Genomic DNA, 22,189 nt, shown 5'->3' with positions numbered 1-22,189 from the left:
AATATCGCAGGAGCAAAGCTCAAACTAGCTGGAACACGTAGCCCTTCCACTGCTGGATTCTGGGTTTTTATTTCAAGTGTGTTAAATTGAGGATATCTTTGTTCTCAAACCGTATATGTCCTCTCCTTCAGGTAGCTGTTCTGTCCTACCCCCTGCTAGCTACAAAGAGTTTTGTTCCTGGAAAGTTGCTCTGACTTTCCCTGAAGAAGAGAGTCAGTTGGTAAGAACAGCCGGAGACAACCTGCGAACAAGCATGGAGTCCTCTTTCTCTGTTTCCATTCTCTTTTAAATGAGAAGTATATCTGCCCCCAGCCCAGGCTGAGCATTCTGGGAATGAGCCAGTGCCCAAGGATTGAGGGAGGCTAGGGCTTCGGCCCTTGAGGGGCCAAGAGCTTGTCCGTTCCTCTCGCAGTCTTAGCCCTCAATTACTGAATCAAAGGCGAGAGTATGGCCAAATCCCATCCTGCGCTGGCTCCTCATCTCACCCTGCGAGACCCGACAGGCTATCTGTGTCTGCTTGTTCACTCACTCTAACTTGAACACACTCTGAGCGCAGCTCCTGGGAACCCTGCAAGTGAGCCGCTGGTTGCGCTCCAAAGAAACTTCAAAGTTCATTGCTCTTTCTCGGCTGGTGTGTAGATGGGGTGAGTCCTCCATATCTCCTCACCTTCCGTTTCCCACACACTCCCTCACATGTTGCTTATTCCTAAGCTGCTCCCACATGAGTGCGTGCAGATGAGGCATGTCAGCGTTGTTTTCATCCCACATCCAATGCGTTATCTCCCCGCCTGTCCTATGAAGAAATGCACTTTTTTTCCCCCACGTTGTTATTTACTAAACAATTTCAAGGCTTATGGCATAAGTAGCGAGAAGCTTATCCCAGTAGAAAAACCACTGCAGTGACAGTTAGAATATGAGTATGACTGACATCACTTGACTGGTTTATGTGAAAAGCCTCTTTTTTTATTTTCCTTGGGCACAGCGTAGATTTAAGGCGGATATTCTCCAGACGATTTGGACGGAGGAGTGAAGCACAAAAGTGCCCCAGCTCTCATGAAGGAAAAATGAAAAAAACTTGATAGAAGCAGACTCTCACAGTTAAGGTAGTGTATTGTAGTTTCTGGGAAGCCGTTTTCTGGGAAACTGAATGAAGATTGTGACAGAAAGTTGTGTATATACATAGTCATGCTACCATAGCTCAACGTTTGTCAGGACAAAAAGGAAAATAAAAATAAAATGGAATTGTCAAGTTCATAACAAAATCCTCTAAAAAGATACACTGCCAATGTAAAAACAAAAAGCTGAAGCGGAACCATAAATGTCTACAATACTTTCGACTTAAGCCAACTTGTATATCGATGCTTATATCCTCACCTCCTTAAACTAATGTCAATTTGGAGAAGAAAAAAAAAGCCATACTAGGTAAAGAATATTTTACTTCTGCCTGGTGGTGGATGGTTGGTTGGTTAATAGTTACGGTAATAAAAAAGAAAAACTACCTATAGATATCATTTCAGTAAATAAATGCCAACATATGATTTTGAAGATTAAATCACGTCATCCCTGTACCAAGAACTGGATCATATTCTTGCCAGACGGTGGTATGTGCTCTCTGGGTGTCTTCAATATATTGCTATTTAAAAATAACATTACATTATGTTTTAGATTTAATATAAAGAATCTTGACATTGATGATCATGAGGGCACAAAATCATTTAAATGTAAAGTGACAAGCATCAGCCAAACATGGCTCCTATTCAAAATATATAGAAATTGATCAAGAAATGATTTACTTTAGCCATTATTTAAAACAGGTGTTGGATTGTGTACAGAGTAAATTACATTTTCCACAACCCACCTCTTTGATTCTCAGCCGCATTTGTAACAAACATGTATTTGGAGTAGAGCAGCAGAGGCTTTCTGATAAAGCTAAATGGCTCGTTCATTGAGCCTCATTTTGATCTGGGAGCTTCTGGTACCCGCGGGGCGTTTACGATGCTGGGAGCTGTTTGCATTTCGAAATGAATGATTGGCACCTCTCATTGCAGAGAGATATCAAGATGAGATTGTTCAGCCGCTGGCAATCCACAGTGTGTGACCAAACTCCATCCTCCAGGATAAGTGGGTTTCATCAGAGACTACCTCCACAATTTGTGAGTGGAGAGGATGAAATGGCCTGCCAGCAGGCCTTTACCGCAACCGCCGTTGAATACTCACAGGATCATCTTGGCCGTGCTGTTCATACCAGAGCAACCAGCACAATCCCGGTGCTTGACTTGTGACAAATGCAGAACTGTAGAACAGGTTGCCATCCAGCAACAGTGTGTTTTCAGGCTGCTGAGCACTGTGGGGAGAGGAGGTGGCAGGACGCTGTGGCTGTGTATCACATTTCTTGAATGTATGAATTCACAGTATGTCTTGCTTCTCCAGCCTTTCATTATGTAAACCATCGACTAACACCTAAATAGAAGAGAGTGTCCTCCCAACTCAGACATTCATCTTGTGTATTTGTGGTTGTAAAGTTTGTATTCTTATGGTTGTTTATAGAGCAGACTGAGCCATTCAAATCAAAATCAACACATTTCACGGATATTAGATAGAGTTTGATTACGAGAAAATGGTGAGTGTTCCTACTCATTTTTAATCTTTCCACACCATCACTTGTTGCTGTTTACTTTAATGTCAGCACGTCTGAGATTTCCAAGATGTCAGAAAATCATAGCATGCAAATGCTGAGACTTTTCACGGATTCTTTTTGCTTGTTAATGCTCAAAAATAACCTAAAAAGAATATGTATATAGTAGAAGACTTTATTCAGGATTTTAAAGTAGGATTCATGTAATTTATTCTACAAGCTTCTTCCGATTCAAAGTAGCTTAAAAACTTAAGCTGTATCCTCCACATTTAGCTAAACTGCAGTTTTAACTTGGAAACTTCATAAGTGTTCTTTAGGCGGTATTGTCTGACGACGTTTTATTCCGGATGACCCTTTGCAAGTTTCCACGTGTCTTGTTCCAACAAGTCAGTGCATTTAGTTCACATTTGCATGTCTAATTCAAACGTCAATGGGTTCATAAATATTTTCAACCGGTCCCTGCTGTAATATAAACTGACTTGCATCAGCAAACAGGCGCCGACTGTAACAGTGTTCCTGTATTTTCCTGTGTTTTAAATCAACTTCACTCTGTAGTGACTGCTGTTGTTGATGAGCCACACTGCTCCTAGAAGTCGGCGAGAGGCAATGGATAGATTTTTAATAGACATCTCTGGCTTTCATTACTCAAGGCGACAACAACTGTGTACATGTTGCCTTGTTTTTGCAGTTCTCTAACAAGCTGCCTTGCAGCGCAGCGGAGGAGAGCTGCGGCTTAAGTGAGAACAATTGATATTTAACTTAACAATGTGCTGAATGAGGGAAGCAGGAGAGCTGATCCCGAGCCAAAAATAAAGTGATTAGTTCTTTAGGACCATTACTCAGTGCTGTCTGCGAGGCTGTGGGCTGGTTTCGAAAACTGTTGATTCTCACCAGTGTGTGCAACATGGTTTGCACATTATTTTCTGTATTTATTGTTGACGCGTTAACACTCCTGTCGTGTTTTTTTCTCGAATGACGATCTCCTCGGTCATTACTGTGTCTGCAAACAAATAGTGTGTTAGCTCTGTGATCATGAGGTATTTTCACCATGGTGACAGTCTGGAAAATTAGGCTTCAGGATTCAGGTGTCACAAGATTGCAACCTGAACCACAACAAAGTCCTTAAAACAAAAGGAAGCCAGTGGTTCATATATATATGTATACTTTCATTGAGGATACAAACTCAAACACCTGTAAAAAATGTTAGCTATTGGCAAGTTACGAGCTTGTCATTCAGAATTACCAAAATTATTATGGTATTGGTAATTGTTCTGTTATTGGTTGGGGAAAAGAGCAAACATTTATAAACTAACAATCAAAATGCTTCCTTTTTCAAATAAAACTTTAAATTAAAATTAATCAACACATTTTTCTAATGAAGAATATTCTAAAATTCACACTTAGTTTTAAAATAATTCCGTTAAATACTGGCATGTTATCTTCGAGCCATATATCCAACCCCTACTGCTTTCTTTAACAAGCTCAGGGATAATAATAATAAAAAAAGTAACATTTAAGGGAAATAATTGGCAAAAAAGCAAAGCATGTCGTTATCCCAAAAACTGAGTGCTATAGTCTCAGGAATGTGGCAAATGATTTGAGGGAGGAATTCACAGTTGGACACTTTCACTCCCAGCTGGCAGGGAGGCTGTTAAAAACCCCGTCAATAAGTGTTGATTTGTCAGGGGCAGGTGTTGATTGGAAAGTTTTCTGTTCACAACTTGTATGGCTTCAAGAACGGTGCTCACAACAACCTGCTGTGGTGTCAGGAGTAATTCTATGAGAGAAAAATATAAAGAAAAAGGGAAGAGGGTTTATAGGCAAACAAAGGAGAAAGTGGGTGAATCCTTACAAGTTGAATTAGCACAGTTTTCTTCCGGAATAAATAATTACTTTGAAAGGCTTGTTTGTAAAATGTCACTTTGTGAAAGAAATGGGGAATGGCAAAGACAGTACAAATACGTCTATGTAATTATGTAGCAACAAGACCCTTTCCTCCGTTCTGCAGAGGTGGCATTTGTGAGCACATGTAGACAAACAGTGCCTAATTACAATGCAATCCAAACATAAACAAGTGACAAAAAAACATGCACTCAAAAAAATAAAAAAATAAATACAGTAGTATTATCAGAGGTTATAAAGATTCTTTAAGAAATATGTGTGAAATGTATGTACTAAAAAACATTTAAACATACAGAAAATAACCTTTTTTTTTTTTTTTTAATCGGCTGGAGTACAAAATAAAAACAATTACTGATAATTTAAGAATATCACATTAGATCACAACTCAAGCCCCAGAATGGTTGGGACAGTGTGTAAATATACATGGTGCAACTAGAACTACTGTTCTTGTGTGTCAGTGAATCCATCAGCTAAACAATCAGTATCATTGTTGGGAGTAAGAAATAATTTCATAATAAAACTTTTAAATAGATAACCACTTGAAATCAGTATTCTCTTTGAAACATGACCTTTGACCTTGAATCCAAGAACTATTTATATAGCTTGATCATGACATCTGTACCTTCAGTTTTGATGATTTGCTTCCATCTTTTCAATGCGACCAGGTTGATTGTAAAAAGTATTTTTTTTTTATTGTTTTTGTTAAATGTTCAGACATTTGCATTCAAGAGATGTGAGCACACGTCAAAGGTTATCATCAAGGTACAGATACCTGCAAATTCGAAGTAAAACGCACATCCCATCTCTGATTAAAACTGCACGAGTCTGTCTTTATTTATTGTTTTGCTTCAGTTGAACAAAGCATCTTTTCCTCATTCATCATTTCTCTAATATTACCACTCTGAATGAGAAAGATGTCACAAAGCCTTCAACCCACTGCTGCATACTTCCTGGTTCGTTACAGATCCTAATTAGACACGGGGTTCTTAGATGTGCATTGAAGAGACACGATTCTCATTTTGTCTTCAGAGGAAAAAGAGTAAGCATCATCTCTTTCAGGAGTGCAGTGATATGCTATTGCCAGGAGAAATTGCCTCATCACGACTGCAGCTTCATTTGGGGAGAATTGCGTTTTGACTTTCAGTCACAGCATTAATTCAAATGCATGAGTGGTTCTTTTGTTGTTGTTTTTTTTTTTTTTTTGGGGGGGGGGGGTTATGTGTATGTGTCCCCAATTCTCTTCATGGTTCCCCAAATCCAATGTCCCCCACGTCCACAGTGCCAGCTCCATCATTGCTCTTTTAATGAGGTGATATCCAAACACATGGGAGCAGATGTTGCAAGGAAAACACACTGTGACGTGATTGTGATCGATGCGCGCCTCCCACCACATCCACTGCATAATTTGGCGGATGGCATCGGGATAACAACCTGCATTATGAGGAGACAGCTGTCGCCATGGCGCCCGGGCGGCTATCACATTGGCTCCCGCCTTTTTTTCAGGCAGAGGCGGGAAAGCCAATTAGGGTGATTTACAGCTCGCTGGTGTCGTCACCACCTTGCAAACCATGTGTCCCAGTCCGGCTGAGGAAAACGCACAGCTACCTGGGTGGTAATGAGGAGGGCATGCTGGAAAGGACCACAGAGGCCAAAATAAAACGATTCATTCCCCAAACTGAAGCTAATGAGAATTCATCCTTTGTCTAAAGTAGAATTGTTTTGCTTTGAAAACACTGCAATAACTTCAATAAATCCAAAGGAGCCATGTGTACAATTCAACTAATCCCACATCTGTGCATTAGTGAGTCACTTTAATATTCAGCTTGTCTTTGATTCACTTATTTTGCAGAGTAAAGTCTGTAGGAAATGCACCCTCTCTGCTCAAGACTGATCCAATTCTTCAAACATGAAGCAATCATAAACAACGCCAACCTTTTCAGATGTTATAAATCACACCGTGCATGGTCAATTTAATCAATTTGCATGAACCCCTCCTTCTATTTCACACAATGTTACATATTTGTCGAGGCAAATGTGCTAAATGGAGTGTTGTGTTGATTTGATGTCTTTCAGATGCAATCCTCACTGCAACCAGTGAGTTCATCTTCTTCCACATGAATATGAATGCAATATTACTTATTCAAACCTGAAGGAGATCAAACTGTAGATGAGGCAATTACCAGACTGGAATAGCTGAAAGTGTCTTATCTTTAGGAGCCTTCAACATAGACAACTGCTGTTTCATTTTTCTCCCTTCTTTTTAGACGCTTTACATGAAATCATATTGAATATAATGTGCCAACTGCAGTTCTGCCCTTTTTTTGTTGTTGATTAAACTAAGATTAGAATTTCAAATTTAAAACAAGTTGTAGTTACATATTTGAACCAAGAGAAAATAAAACTGATGAACTTGAAGTTGCCGATTAAAGATGTTTACTTTCAAATATATGGGGAAGTCTCTATAAAGGCCTCATCTGTTCCACATGTGGAATTGATGCTGTTGGTCAATATTATTTTTTTTTTAGTTAAAAAAAAAATTCAGTGCATCGTAAAACTGAATTCAAATTTTATCTTTTTTCATGTAATCTCTTTCAAACCATAAATAGGAGTTAAGTATTCCCACATTTTAAAAAGAAAATTATGATTTGTTCCCCCCCCTTTATGATCTTTGTACTCAAAACAAATGCTGTTTGTCTCCAAACCTGTCCTCTGAATGTAAATATTATATATATGTTATACATCCATGCACCTGCCACACTGCTTTATGCAGTCCAGGAACATTGGAGCACACCTCGTCTCACTATAGATGACCCCTATGGACGATTTATTAACCTCCCACTTGTTTTATGTACTGTGAGGAAAGTCATGTACAGGGTGAACTCGCAATCTCTGTACTGAGCTTTTGAGATGAGTACTTTGTAAGTCATCTTTACCACACCATTTTATTCAAACAAATAACTTTACATGGAGACTGTCTAACGCTTTTTTTAATTGTCTCTGTAAATTCTTCTGCATAATAACTACTCCGAGTCACATTTTACCTACAGAAAGACTTCACTGTTTATGCACAGTTCTGCATACATTAATAGGACATGCATAACGCATACATCCATTGGCAGAAAATTTGAATGTATGTCCTCTTGTTTTGCCTTATTGTCGACATAGTAGCATAAATATGTGCAACCCATGTGTGGTAATTATGCTTCACCTTTGAGAAACTCCTTTGAAACAAACGCCGCTTCACCACCAGTAAGGACAGTTCTGTGTGTTAGTAGAATGTGACAACCTGAATGATGCAAATGAGCGGCGGCAGCAGGATTGAAGGTTTTTGTGGTATAATGAATCCGATACGCAGCATTTGATGAAACGGTGAGGCAGATGGAAACGGGGAGATGGCAAGACCGTGTGAAATATAGGGAGAGGCCTCGTGATTGACTGTCACTAGTAATCCAGGGAAGCTTTGAAGTGTAAAAAAAATGATGATGGGATATAGTTAAAATGTATTTGCACTTCCATCAACAGCTTGAGAGGTCAGAGGAAAGGAACCCCCACTGTGAGATAAAGGTTTCGTCAAAATACAGATGGTTGTATATTCACAGAATGTGCTGTAGCATCACACTGACGGTCTCTGTTGCAGCTCCAGAAAAAGCCCCCCATTTGTTTTAAAGAGGAAACCTATTGACGACATGTATTTGTCAAACTACAAATTGTAGCATCCACTGCTCGAGGGCCAATTTCCAACATCATTGACAAAAGGGATGATTGTCATTTAAAAGCAACATATCAAAAGGTGAAAAGATTTCAATCTGATCAGGTCGAGGCAAGAAGGCAATCAGATCACATGAATCATTGTGGTGATTCCAGAAAGGAGTGTAATATTTCTAATAATAATTTACTATTTTGTTGTCGTTCGCTAGATTAGTACATGAAGATACTTGAGGTGTTCACACACACACACACACACACACACACACACACACACACACACACACACACACACACACACACACACACACACACACACACACACACACACACACACACACACACACACACACACACACAACCAAATAATGGTATGTACCATCAGTATTTAACGACTACTGCACCATGTCATACGATAAGGCAACTGTAACAGGCATATAAAGAAAAATATATTTACTGTTAACTGAGCTGCATGGCTGTGTTGTAATTAGCACTGTCATCAAGATTCACATTTTTAGAATTTCTCTCTTGGGTTTCCATGTCCTCCCTGATCATGTCTCCCACAGTTTGAGGTTAATTGGTTATTCACATTTGTTTGAGTCACCATCATCATATAGAGAAGAAGAAAATGTATCTCCTGACATATCGGCAATAAAATGATCTCTTTTATAGATTTGAACCCATCATGAATACATCTGAATAATCTGAATGCATCTCTGATTGACGAGTAGAATATGAAACATCCAGACCCCTGTGGTCCTCAGAAAGAGGTTTACTCAGCTGCGTAACAAACTTCCTGATGACACACACTGTTTTTGAATCAGAACTCAAAACACTAATATTTACTCAGACTTTCTATTCAACACTCAATGTTTCTTATATGTGTAAAAGCTTTATTAAGATACAGGTAATAAAATGTCTCTGATTTATATGCCTTTCTCAATCGATTTGTTTTAATGCATTTCAAATTCTTTACGGCTTTAGATTTCCTTTATTTGCCTGTAAAGTACAGTGAATTGAATTGATCTAAATGGTGCCATAGAAATACATTTGCCTTGAATAGGTGCAATGCCGAAACTGTCCAGCAGATGGAAGAAGCAACATGCGATCAGCTCGTAAGCACCAAAACATAGAAAGAAGAAGAATTGGTTACCGCGTCATCTTCCTGCGACGTTTTCCCACTTGTTTGAATCCTTTTTTTCTGGGGAGAAAGTGGTTTTCATTCAGTTTTAAAATGCTCAAAAGGAAGTCAAGTGGCTCTGACAAGAAGAGGAAACATTCGCAATGTGAGGAGCGACGCGACGGCAGCAAACGCAGGAGCACGGAGTGCAGCGTCGAAGTGAGACGTTACAGATAATGCCTCACTTTGTGTTCACTGTTCTCTTGTTGTTATTTACCAGATTGAGTGTATCTCTGTTGCAACATTCGAGAGGCACATTAATGAGCAATCAGTGTAGTTAGTGTGATATACACTTCAACATTTGACTGTGTTCGGTAAATACAAAAATGGGTTTCTTTGACGGATATATGTGTTCTTTGAAGGTGAACTATGTGTTATAGTTCTTTCAGTGGATAAAAACATTCCTTTACAAACACCCTCAGACCCGTTTTCAAAAATTAAAAAAAGAATTTGTTAAATTTATATTGAACAATATCTACACTTGCCATTCGGTCGATGGGGCTTAAAAGGTCCAAAGTTGGTGGTATTACTGGGCAACTCAGTTGAGGTCTGTATTGTTATATTTTTGAATAAATGAATCTCCTCGTTGTGTCAAATGAAAGAGCGCAATCTTAAATGACCTCTTCCCCTATACCTATGCTTTGACACAATAAGAAGATCCAATTGCAAAGCATATGATAAAGATATTTTGCAATGTAGAATAATATTTAAACCAACCAACTCAATTTAGCCTTACATGCTGTATCCAGTCCTATATACCAGGAATAACTAATGCAACATTGAAACTACAGAATGCTAAAGGGTTTAGAACGATGGAGGATCTATATTTGCAGGAGTTAAATACTATGCAAATGAAAATAATGTAAACTTACACTCCGAACCTGTCCTCTGAGGAGTGGTTGAACAAAGATAGCGTCCATAGGCATATAGCAGAGTTTTACCACCTGCTGACAAACCACTAACCAGAAAATACAAAAACTAAACTGAATGCTTGGAAGAAAAACAATCCTGAGTACCAAGCCATTTGTTTGAGCCAGAGCTGCTCAGCCGAGAGATGTTTGAGAAAAGGGAAATATGAAAAAAGAATTCTCATGTGATAGACCAGCAAGAAACTCTCGGATTCTTTAGGAAACATTCTTCCAAAGAGACTGATGTTACTTCTACCGATGTCCATAACAGATCCAAATACAAAAGCAGAGAAAGGAAAAGTGAACAGCGGGAACTGAAAATATCTAACATTCATTCCAATCAATCATTGAATGTACAAGAAAATCTGGAATACAAGCAAAAATGATGACATCCAGCAAAGTTTTGAAAACCTCAGCAAGTCAATTATTGCAGACGTTTACATGTCAAGGCAAATGTATTTATTGAGCACTGATGCTTTACAAAGGAATAAAAATAAATACATTAAAGCTTTACAAAAACCTTGCACCTGAAAAACAGGAGCGGGCATGATTGTCTCGCCAGCAACTTTGATTGCTCTGGAATTTTATATCAAAATCCACTTTATCCAGTGGAAATAATGTGACATGCCTCTATTTTTGAGTACTTATCACATCTGTTCAGACATACATTCATTAAAATTTCACATAAGAACATATCATATGCAATGTATGGGAATACAGTGATGTAACTTTCTCACTTGTTGTTTTTCTTCACTTCAAGGACCCAAAAGATGAGCTGGCCGATCCTGAGCTGGACCGCATTGGCAGCGACACAGAGGAAGGGGGGCTGGACCTCAGCCAGCTCTTCCAGCCCATCACGGCTTACGTCAGTAACAAGCAGGAGATGCTCCAGCAGTGTTTCCAGGTGCTGGGGGAGAAGAAGCTGCGGAAAATGTTGCCTGATGAATTCAAGGTAATTTGTGTACATGTGCCACATACATTTAAGAAAAAGTTGAAAACAGGAGCTAAAAACAGTTTGTATACATTTGCATACTTAAGTGCTGGAGTCCATCACACTGCAGGACAAGCATTGTTTTGTTTATGTTTCATATTATTTATTAGAATAATTTTCGTTGAGGAAAAGCGATTTAAAACTGCAGGTTCTCCAACAAAGCCTGACGTATCATGAAGTCAGTGGATTCAATTTGCAGCTTCAACTTGATTAATTGGTTTAAGTGATGTTTTTGATTGTTGGTAAGTTTTTCTTCTTCAAGCAGTTTTGGGTGGAGTCGGGTTAAGCCGAAGTCGCCCGAGATGTTTATCAAAAGCGACAGCATTATATCAAAGCAAAATATATGAAATGATTGGATGGATGAATTGATTAAAAAAACAAAACATGAAACATCAAAAAGCTTTGTCCACCTAATGACACAAACTGATAAAAAACAAGCAGATTACATATTTATTCTGCATTTTCTTACTGGGAACACATGTATGTGTTTGTCAGAACTGGCATGTGGGTTTTCTGGATCATATTTCCTGAGCAAGTTTTGTTTCAGAAAATATAATTTTGGGAGACAACTTTGGTTATAGTTGCTAAATTACAGCAGCATTGTTGTCCTGTAGCCTTTTCACAGCCACCTGAAAAAAAGCTAATCAAATGTTCATTTTCCTTCAATTCTTTATGACCCAACATATTGCTGCTCAGATCTTCATATAACCAGTTTAATTGTAAAATGTGCTGCCAGAACTTGTAAACCTCTTCAAGAGGTTTTATGTAAAGAGGTTTCATGTAGACTGGAGTGTTGAGGCCTATCTTGTTCATGTTTTCTTGGGACACAAATACAGCAATCCACCATCAAATGTGCTTGTTAAACACCTTCTCATTCACAGGCCTGTAGTTTAGAGGAAATCAAAACACTGTGCTGGGAACAACTGGAGCCCATCTCTGAGAAGAATCTTATTCAGATCCTGGCAGGTAAGATTCAAAGCCAGTTTGGCTTTTGGTTTATTTTGATTTTCTTTTGGCATTTCTGTCTGACAAAACATTTGTATTCATTGAATCTGTTGTTTGTGTGCAAGGGGAAGAACTGGCAGCTGGAAGTTATGGCAAAAACTCTGAAGAGACATTAGAAAGCCAGTGTGTATTAACTTCCAAATGAATACATTTTGAACAAATAACTTATTTATAGGACAGTTTTGGATTAGCTGTAGATTGTAATCTTTTTTTGTCCTCGTCTAGACAAGACAACAATGTAGACTCTACATCATGCTTGAAGGAAACAGCAAAAACTGAAGACCTGAAGCAAGGTAATTCATATTGACTTAAATCACTGTTCGACTGACTGAAAACCTGAAGGCGCTCAGTCATAGGCAGGAAGAAGTCATAAAAGGACATTTTCTACTTAAATTGACCGTGCGTAACTTTCTTCTCTCTGCAGAAGGTGGCGGCTCTGGCGAGGAGAGCGATGTCCTCAGCATAAACGCAGACACTTATGATAGTGACATAGAGGGGCCCAAAGACGAGCAGACTGTTAAATCTGCCGATGTGGCAGTGAAAGTGAGAGAGGATGGGAAGCGGTGCCCCGAGTCGGCTGGAAAGCCTGACCCAGCAAATCCAGAGCCCAAGAAAGACATTCAAAGTGACATTGACAAAAGTGTCAGTGAGATTTTAGCTCTGCCGTCTACTTCCAGCAGCGACGTCTCAAAAGAAATAAGTGTCCCGCTGCAGTCTGTGGACCTCGGTTTACCGGTTCAAGGTGCACCCGCTTCAAGTGCAGTTTGCCAGCCGTCAATTCAGCAACTGGAGCTTCTGGAGCTGGAAATGAGGTCCAGGGCCATAAAGGCTCTAATGAAAGCAAGTGATGGGAAAAAACCTGGTCCACCCAAGAATGACTAGAGAAAGTTACGTTTTGGGTTTAAGTTATGTTGTATTTCAATGGTTTCTCCTCAAACAGGTATCAGAATATCATTACGAACGTTTTGCATCCACAACAAGGACTTACTCATCTCCTTCACCTGAGTTACTCTTTCAAATCATTCAAACTGATGTTTTCACTCTATTTTAGATGGACTTTACAGGCTTTTTTTTATTTAATTGAAATCCTACCTTCACCTTCTAAATAAATGTTTTTCTTGTCCATCCATCCATCATATGTACTGTTTAATTCAGTTGAGGGAGCCTGTCCCAGAGGCCCACAAGGGAAGACAGGCCACGCATGGTTTTAGACCGCTGGCAGTTAATATGTAGTGTGCTATCACTATCGGTACAAAAGCGAAATTGTGCTTTCCCGGGATGTAAATAAAGAAAACAATGAATATGTTCAACTGCAGATAATAAACACAACATGCGAACTTCCAAGTTCAAACAAGGTACATTCCTTGTTTTGGGGCGACAGTTGCAACCACAACACCACTGTAAAGCCAAATGATCTTTGCAGATACACATATTTCTGTGCGTAGTATATTTTTTAGGCACAAGATGGCAGTGGCACTCTGCCGCAGTTTAGTGGACCGTGTTTAATATCTGCAGAGGCAGTAATCAGACACCCCAACCCCAAAAGTGATGTCAGTGATGTGGTTCCCCTTGAGTCATTGTTACGGTATGAGGCGGGTATTTTGTATGTGGACCACGGTGTGGGAGCCAAAGCAGGTGGCTTCATTGTTCTTTTTCACACCTGTTTGGCTTGTTGCATAGAGAGCAGGTATAGTCATGTCTTCTTCTGTGTGGATCTTTTGAACAAATAGTTGTTAACCTTTTATTTTTCCTCCTTCCTGGGAAGCAGCCAATTTTCCTCTAACAAAGGATGCAAAGTCTACTTTTGTTTATTGATTCACTAGTAATGAAACTTTAAAACCCAATGAATTCAGGTGGGCATAAATACCAAATCTGGAACCATAACAATGGCATCTCCTGTAGACTGTAGAGTTTTTTGTTTTTTTTTCTCACACGTCTCGTTATAACTGTCCTTGGAGAAGATAAGTCCCGCCCACAAGGTGCCCTGGATTGCAGGTTCTCTACTGTGTTTGTCCCTCCATATGTTTCCATATATTACAGATCATTTAAATCTTAAATGAATGTTTTCAAAGAAAAGAATCCGCTCATTTATTCACATTAGTAACTTTAAATTAAATTCTACATGCACGTATCGACGGGAATTAAAAGCGTCCTTTCATCTAATGTGTAGTGTTCTCCTGTAATTCATTCTGAAGCTGCTTTGTTAAGCTGCATGGCTGCTCTCTCTCTCTCTGTCTCTCTTTCTCGCTTTCTCTCTCTTTCTCTCTGTGTGTGTTGTGTGTTGCATATGCAGAAAGAAAAGCTACTCTCCACCACCAGCCCAAAAGAGACAATAAAATGTAAGATAAGAAACCAGTTGCCTCATGGGTATTTGCATTTAAAAGGTTTATTTCATGGAAGAGGCGAGGGTAGGAGGGTTAAATGTGTCATTCTGCATGCATTTATCTGCAGGTATCTCGGAACTCGCTGATGATGTATTGAGGAAAATGTCCACTTTGGTAAAAAGGGATGTGAAGATTTAGAAGTGCTTTTGGTGTCTATGATTGGTGAGTATTTATCAGTGTCATTTCACTGCTATTAGAATGCCAATTATGACTTGGTGTGTGCGAATAAATGGCTTTTTAAGGAGACCTCTGAATGAGTAGGCCGGGAAATGGATTGATGGAGGTGCGACGACACTGCTTAGCGGAAGAGTTTCCTTATGAATTCAGATGAATTGTATAAAAAATACAGACATGCGATGCTTCTTTCAATGGCGCTGTTCTAAAAGTCAACAACAAGGTTGTACTCATTGTGGATCATTGAGGTAATAGTCGCGCCTGTCATTTTCTTAAGTATTATGAAATGAACGTCTGAACGAGTGGTGCTCATTACAGCTCTCAAAAGACTCCAGTTATTCCAAAGTGGATTTTCCTCTCAACTTTTTAACTCTCACTTTTCAAGATGAAACGCAAGAGCAGGTTGTCCTGTAATCACAAAGTTGGTAGTTTGATCAGGTGTTGGAAGTGTCTTGCTCAAGGACTTGAACCACAAGTCACTCCCGAAGGTCATGGCAGCTGTCGTTGATAGCTTATGGGTGAACGTGACAACTGTAAAGCACTGCTGAAAGGGCTTTTATATACTACATAACATGTCCATATGATGTAGAAAGTTGTATGCAGACACTGAAAGACTCGGTGTACTTCATACCACCAGTATCGAGATGTGCCTGTCGCCTGCAAACACCTCCTCTCTGTATGACATTTCCATCAGTCTTTCCTTTCTCTCCGACTCCCTGAATGGATTGTACCTTTATTGTGATGTATTATCATTCTGTGGCGTATGTACACGCTGTAAAATGTGTCCCACATTTGGGGAGCGAAGATTATTGGTGCTGTGGCCAAAACACATACCAGTGGGGAAACTGCAAACATGGGGGAGGACTGTGCTCCAGACTTGCCTTGAAAACCCAAACAAACAGACACAAAAAAAGCAAAAGCATCAATGAGAGCCGCTCCGAATGCACAGCGCTCCAAATGTCAAAGCACCACAGAAATGTGCAGCATGGGAGAGGAGTGTTTAGCAGCTCTCGGAATGAGGACGTCAGCTCTCGTCCGTCTTTGAGTCCTCTTTAGTCGCCAAATGGCTCGCTGTTCAAATTTGTACAGACGGCCATGGTCCTCAGAGTGCGGATAATTTGATCCCCTTACTTTTCATCGATGCTGCCACCAGCAGGTAAACTTTCCACTCATCCAACACTTCACTCCATGACAAGATATGGAACATGAAAAATGAATGAGTCGCAGTCAGAGCTGCCAGGAGGGATGCTCCACAACCATGTTGATGTTTTAGGTAAATAAAAGGACTAAAGTTGAAACGCATATAGAACTTCTGATTCCAACATGATGCTGGAAACAAAACAAAACAAAACTCAATTTGCAGAGTCCAAGTTGTTCCTATTAATCAGCATTCTCATATAGGAAATGTAGCATATCATACAATGTCATTGTGTTTCCAGGAGAGCATCAAGTATCAAGAAATGGCAAGCCTGCTTTTGATCTCTCTAGATGTACCATCCTACAAGCAAATAGTCCTAATTATTGAATATTATTATAAAAACACCAACTTTAATCCTATTATTCAAAATGTGACTTATCTATGCAGTCATAGGCAATTCTACAAATCAAGAATTTACAAATGATATTCTGAATTAGTGATTTTCTTGACTGACACTAAAGTAATGTGCCTCGCTGTAAGTCCATATTTTACTGCCATTCTTGTTGATACATTTGTCGCTGGGCCAAGTCTTCCAAAGAATACCGGAATAACTCAACCAGCTGACACCATGTTGATTATATGAAAGGAGCTGATGATGATGTCAGTAAAGTACATTTAAATGTGTAGTAAAAAAAAGGTTTGATTTTGCATTACTTTTTAACAAAAATATTAAGTAGAATTAGTTATTAATCCACCAATTCTAATGTGGAATGAGCAACAGAACTTTACATGTCTCATGAAACTGATCTCATTATCAGCGTTGCCCTTTAATTGTTTTGGGAATTGGTACTCTATCACTGTCTATTGGTATATTTTTCCCACTTAAATCTTTATTAGAAAACACATTTTTCATATACTATACAATGTAATTACAAACCTAAATCTAAAGAACCAATGAGATTTAACGTGGGATTTGTCTTAGTGTTAGACGGCCATATACATTGCTTTCTGTTTATAAGCCAATATGGGCCTTTTAATTCCATTTCCTTCATTGTTTTTTCCTTTTGTTGCTTCTTGAACTCTGAGTATGTGTGTTAGCTTTTCTATTAAGAAGATGTCTTGCACGATCTTTAGCCACGGACCCTTTCTTCGTGTTGTTTAGTTCCAACTAGCAATATTTTAACCAGATATTTGTCATTCTGTGGGACAATTCATTCAGGGAATTTATAAAAATGTAGGAACAAATAGTTGTTGAGGATTTCATTTAATTCTCGACTTACAGTTTCCCCAAAAGCTGTTATTTTCTGGGTTTTTCCTAAAAAGAAGAGAACGATCCACACCAAAATGTCCACAGTTTCTCCAGTGTACTTGTTGGACATGTTGCTTGCTTTTATTTTTTACAATGATAAAGACACCAATCAGATTCTTCCACTAGAATTGACTGTGGCTGTTAATGCAATAATATGAACGTAATGGACACAGCATTGTTGCATGAGGGTTAAAGCTAACAGTTGTTTCAGTGTACAGTACAAATATAGAAAGCAGTTGTGCAGTTCGACTGTTTTCATAATAGTTACCAACTGAAATGTCACTAATTATAGTGATTTTACGTTTGTAATTAGTCACTAACACACTTCTGCCAACAGTAGTGGCATTACAGCAACACATTGTCATATGTTGTTTCCTCATTTTCCTTCCTTTTGTGTCTTTCAGTGGATTCCTTTGTTGTTTGAATTTCACTGTTGGAAAAAGTTTTTGCTGTTAGTAAGAAATGTATTGGTAATTCAACCTGTCAGCCCATTATGAAACACTGGATGTTAATGTGGCACCATGGAGAAATACTATAGGGGGGGTACAAAAAGAGTATTGAAAAATGTTGATGATGGGTTGTTTTTTTTAGCGAGGCATCCTGTTTGCATGAATAAAGTAATTCTCTTCAAATTTCCTCTGTAGCGTCTCTGTTCTTTTCTGCAGCTCAAAATTAAATTGAACTAACAGCTCTTGCTGACAGGCAATAAATAACTTAGCACCTCTGTATGACTAAATGAATTGATTTCCCCAAGCAATGACTCATCGGACACATTTCATTTTCTTCAAGATGTAGGAAAAACACTTTTCCCCCCCTGAAAATATGAGAGATTTTAAATGCTGTGCTTACTTTTGCTTGATTAAATGTCTAATTGTGCCAGCGTTAATTCTAATTTATCTTTTATGATCTTTGTCTCCAAGACTAATTAAAGTACACGCATATGAAGTAATTCAATATATTTTCTGAAAATTCTTCCAGTATCTGAAGACGTGTTGTGAGTCTTTTGTAAAGCCTTTTAGCGGGGGTAATTTTGATCTTTTTGGTGGTTTACCAGCATACTGGCCCTGAAATAACACGTCCTTCTGTTTCCTTTTGAGTCGCGTGTCATTGAATGGAAACGGAGTTGTTTGATCACAGGTGTGCTGCACATCTGTTCTCTATTCACTTCATTTGCGCGTGTAAATGCTCGTCTTTTTTTGAAAAAAAAAAAAAAAGAAAAAGAAGATATATACTTGGCAGAAACCTATTCGGGAAAATGTGAAGTGGGTTTTTGTAAGATTGAAAGAGAAGAGCTCCTCCTCTTATTTTTTTTATAGTCACACTCCAAAATCCCTGAAAGAGATTTGAACATTTGATATTCCACTCCAGTGTAGCATCTGCGTTTGGAGAAAATTCCTCCCCTCCACTGACTCCACTGACATCTGACTTTCAGATTCCATGCATGTTCTCTCCATGTGGGCTTTTGCCTGCACCCCCCTACCCCCACCCCGCCACCCCAACTTCAGGTTCTGCATTCAAATGGTGCATTAATACCATCAAACAACCATTGAAATTCTGCTGGGCAGACCAGCGAGCCAATAAAGCAAAATGCTTTTGAAGGATATCGGGAGACATCAGCCGGTATGGATGACCTCCCACAATCAAATCAGCATAATCAAATGAAATATCACAATATCACATCAAAGCCGACTCCCACTGCGGCGGCCACTGCAACACCATCAACAAGCTGGATCCTTGGGGGGGATCCGCGCCTTCCCCTCGGAAATGTGCCGCTTGATGGCCTTGAGTGAATATATTTTTTTCGCAGCTAATAGAGCAGGTTTCGTTGATCTGTAATGTTGTGTGCCTTTTGAATGTTCATGTAATCTATGATTAATCTTCAATCAGTAAACATGAGAGCGCATCGCTAATCTGAGATGCTGCACAAAGATTTAGAACTCCTTTGAGAATTAACGTCTTTCCCATGAAAGACAATTATACAAGAATCTGAAAATTTGTCTTCATTTCCATCAATAAAACAAAACTGTGCACTGAGCACAAATAACTCTACAAAGCGCTTTTATGTCAAATGCAATGGACATTTTTGTTTTTGTTATTTTACAAAATTCTCACTTTGTAATGACTTATATTGCAATCATTTCATTGTGATTACAGATGTGAGTAAGAAATATATTTAACACTTATTCAGACACTGTGTCACAGTCGTCCTTTAATTGAATAATAAATCCCTTCAAACTATTTTAAGAAGTTAGCAAACTTTCTGCATATTCAGATAAGTTTTACTTTGCAGTGTTGGACAATTGTCTGACGATTATTGGAAATAAGCTGTTAAAATACTGTCTTACTTCTTCAGACGTTTACAGCCTAAATTGTCCTGCTAGGAACGAACCAGAACTGTGAAAAATTTGTTTCAACCTGCCTGCCTTTTTAAAAACTAGTGTCAAATTCATTTTAGTTGAGCTTTAACAAGATGGACCAGTAGAATTGTGTGTAATAATCTCTTATTAACAATAACTTTAAATGTTTTGATTTGGTTTGATGTAAAGAAAGAACGTTGTTAAAAAGAGTGTCTTAAATGAAAGAAGTTAAAATTTGTCTCAAAAATAAGTCAATATTTCATTATGTAATTTTTAATGAAAAATGCAATGAGAAGTGCCACAGTCTTTGTCTTAATTAGCTTAAACTTTTCTCAGAGTTTTACTGCTAAAAAAATGCAACTGGTGTGAGTATTGCACAGCGAGCTAATTGTAAAGTCTAGTTGCCTAGAAGAAGAAGAGTAATTATCAAAGAGACTCTACGCTCCAGCACATGTCTGTCTTTGTATGACCTTGCATTAAGCAAGAGCTTCCAAAAAGAGCAAGACTAAACTCCAACCTCACAAATAATACTAATAAAAAAAAAAAAAGTATAATACTTTACAAATGGCTTTGTGCTTTGTTTCATTCTTCAAATCTCCTGAGAGATTGCAAATGCTATCTAAGTCTGTTTTTCTTTGTTCGCAAAAAAACAATGCAAATGCTACATTGTTAGCAATAACAGGAAGCTTCTACTTGTCTCGGTCAATGATTTCTGAGTAATGTTTCTGGTTGAAATCGCTTTTTTTGTGGCGGGCGTGGTGCATATTTGACGGCCCTGCTTTAAGCTAATTGCCCTCTATGAGCTTTCCAAAGCTTCGTGGTTATGGTGCCATGGACAGCAAAGGACCAACAAAGTGTCCCCTAGACGGATGATGGATGGCGGCACTCCGTCCCGATAGCTTGTACTTTTATTTTTCCTTTTATTTTTTTTTACGATGCTAGGTGACGATGGCACACTAGTTGTGATGGGGTTGAAAGACACTGGACTGTCAAATCCTGGTGGGGTGTCATTTCTTTATGTTTATTTGGATGATTTATTTCCCGCTGAAGCACAAAAGGACTCAGCCGAGTAAATTACTTTTGTCAACATTGTGATAAAACTGTCAAATTGCTTTGCACCGCCAGCTGGCAAGCAATTGTATTACATAAGTAATTGTCAAAAGGAATGGCAAGAGAGGGCTATATTGCTCTGTGAGTTTCTGTCCGTCTTTCCATCGGGGATTACATCATGTTTCCTGCCTTCTTTTAATGGTCCTTGTAGTTTGCCTTTACTGCAGGGATGCATGTGGTAAAACCTTAGTGCAGTTACAAAAAACAAAATAAATCCTGTTTGTCTTGCGTTTTTAAATTTAAGTATGATGAAAAGAATTTGTGTTTTCTTTTTTGTTAGACATTTGGAAGGGATATACCCCCCCACCCCCCCCCGGTCCCTGTATCCACCATTTATGCGAACTTTGTTCTACCATAGAAAAGATGAAAATTTGTAATGCTTTCTATTAACGTTTTGTCACATTCAACATCTAATTCTATGACCACATTTGTTTTCTTAATTTGTAGACAAAGCTGACATATAACACAACCCATAAAGCACATGTTTGAATAGAGGGAAACTAACACTGATAAGAAACTCAATTTGCTTCCGCAGCCAGGAAAGACTTAATAATGAATTAACAATGTGTTTATGTTATACTCAAACTGCTCCCAAAATTTAAACCACTTGGCTAAAATGGAAATCAAATCATTCTGCAAAAAGATGCAACTGAAGCTACATAAGGTGGCAACAATATTAATAATAATAATGCATTTTATTCATAGGCACCTTTCAGCCACTTAAGTTCACCTCACAAAGGTAAAAAATGCAACATAAAAACCAACACAAGGCAGAATAAAACACTAAACTGCAACTATCTGTAGCCAACATGTCTATAACATGTATTATTTAGTCTGTATTATGTTATTTTATCACATTTATTTCCTAATTGAGTAAACATGTGATGCAGTCACTGAACTTTAGTGTTTCACAATGAAAATATAACTGAAAATCCTTCAGGTTTCTGTGCATTTTGAGAGATGAGGAGTCAGATAGATGTTGTAGCCGTCGCTTTAGCTATCATAAAGTAACCATGAGGCAATCTGAGCCACACATTTTACCCCAACAACTCCCTTCAACTTCCCACATGTACACCGCTGTCTTCTTCATCTCATCACCAGAATGAAGTGCTGTTTCACTTCTACTCCTTGACAGCCAATTAAGCCGCCAGTGTCTGCTTTAGGCTTCTACAAACTGATTGCTTATCCTCCACTCTGATTGTGAGAGGCCTCACAGAAACACTACTTTTGCAACTTAAATGGCATTTTGATGCGAAAACAATCAGAAGAAGCTGCTTTAATGGCAGCAGTGTATCAACGTGATCTCCGAGTGCCGTGCGCTCTCCCTAGTTTTTTATTGTTCTGAATCAGAAGAAGGTATTTACAATGAACTCGGCAAAATAACAGTTTCC

General features: G+C 38.7%; 1 protein-coding gene across 1 annotated transcript; it reads left to right on the top strand.

The window, feature by feature from the left end:
* Positions 1-9,452: 9,452 nt before the first annotated feature.
* Positions 9,453-13,412, top strand: caap1 (caspase activity and apoptosis inhibitor 1). Its single transcript, XM_080518840.1, has 6 exons — positions 9,453-9,581; positions 11,091-11,282; positions 12,203-12,287; positions 12,392-12,449; positions 12,552-12,619; positions 12,751-13,412. The coding sequence occupies exons 1-6, from the start codon at positions 9,477-9,479 to the stop codon at positions 13,206-13,208; spliced, it is 966 nt and encodes a 321-aa protein (XP_080374966.1). The 5' UTR covers positions 9,453-9,476; the 3' UTR covers positions 13,209-13,412.
* Positions 13,413-22,189: the final 8,777 nt, after the last annotated feature.

This window comes from Blennius ocellaris, assembly GCF_963422515.1.
Source record: "Blennius ocellaris genome assembly, chromosome: 23".
Taxonomy (NCBI): Eukaryota; Metazoa; Chordata; class Actinopteri; order Blenniiformes; family Blenniidae; genus Blennius; species Blennius ocellaris.
Note: the sequence above shows the minus strand (reverse complement) of the source record. Positions and strands in the feature narration are given on the sequence as shown.

Excerpts from the sequence above, each read along its gene's own strand:
- caap1 (XM_080518840.1), top strand. The coding sequence starts at position 9,477 with ATGCTCAAAAGGAAGTCAAGTGGCTCTGACAAGAAGAGGAAACATTCG. Across the intron at positions 9,582-11,090 it reads GCACGGAGTGCAGCGTCGAA|GACCCAAAAGATGAGCTGGC; the intron begins GTGAGACGTTAC and ends CTTCACTTCAAG. Across the intron at positions 12,450-12,551 it reads GAAGAGACATTAGAAAGCCA|ACAAGACAACAATGTAGACT; the intron begins GTGTGTATTAAC and ends GTCCTCGTCTAG.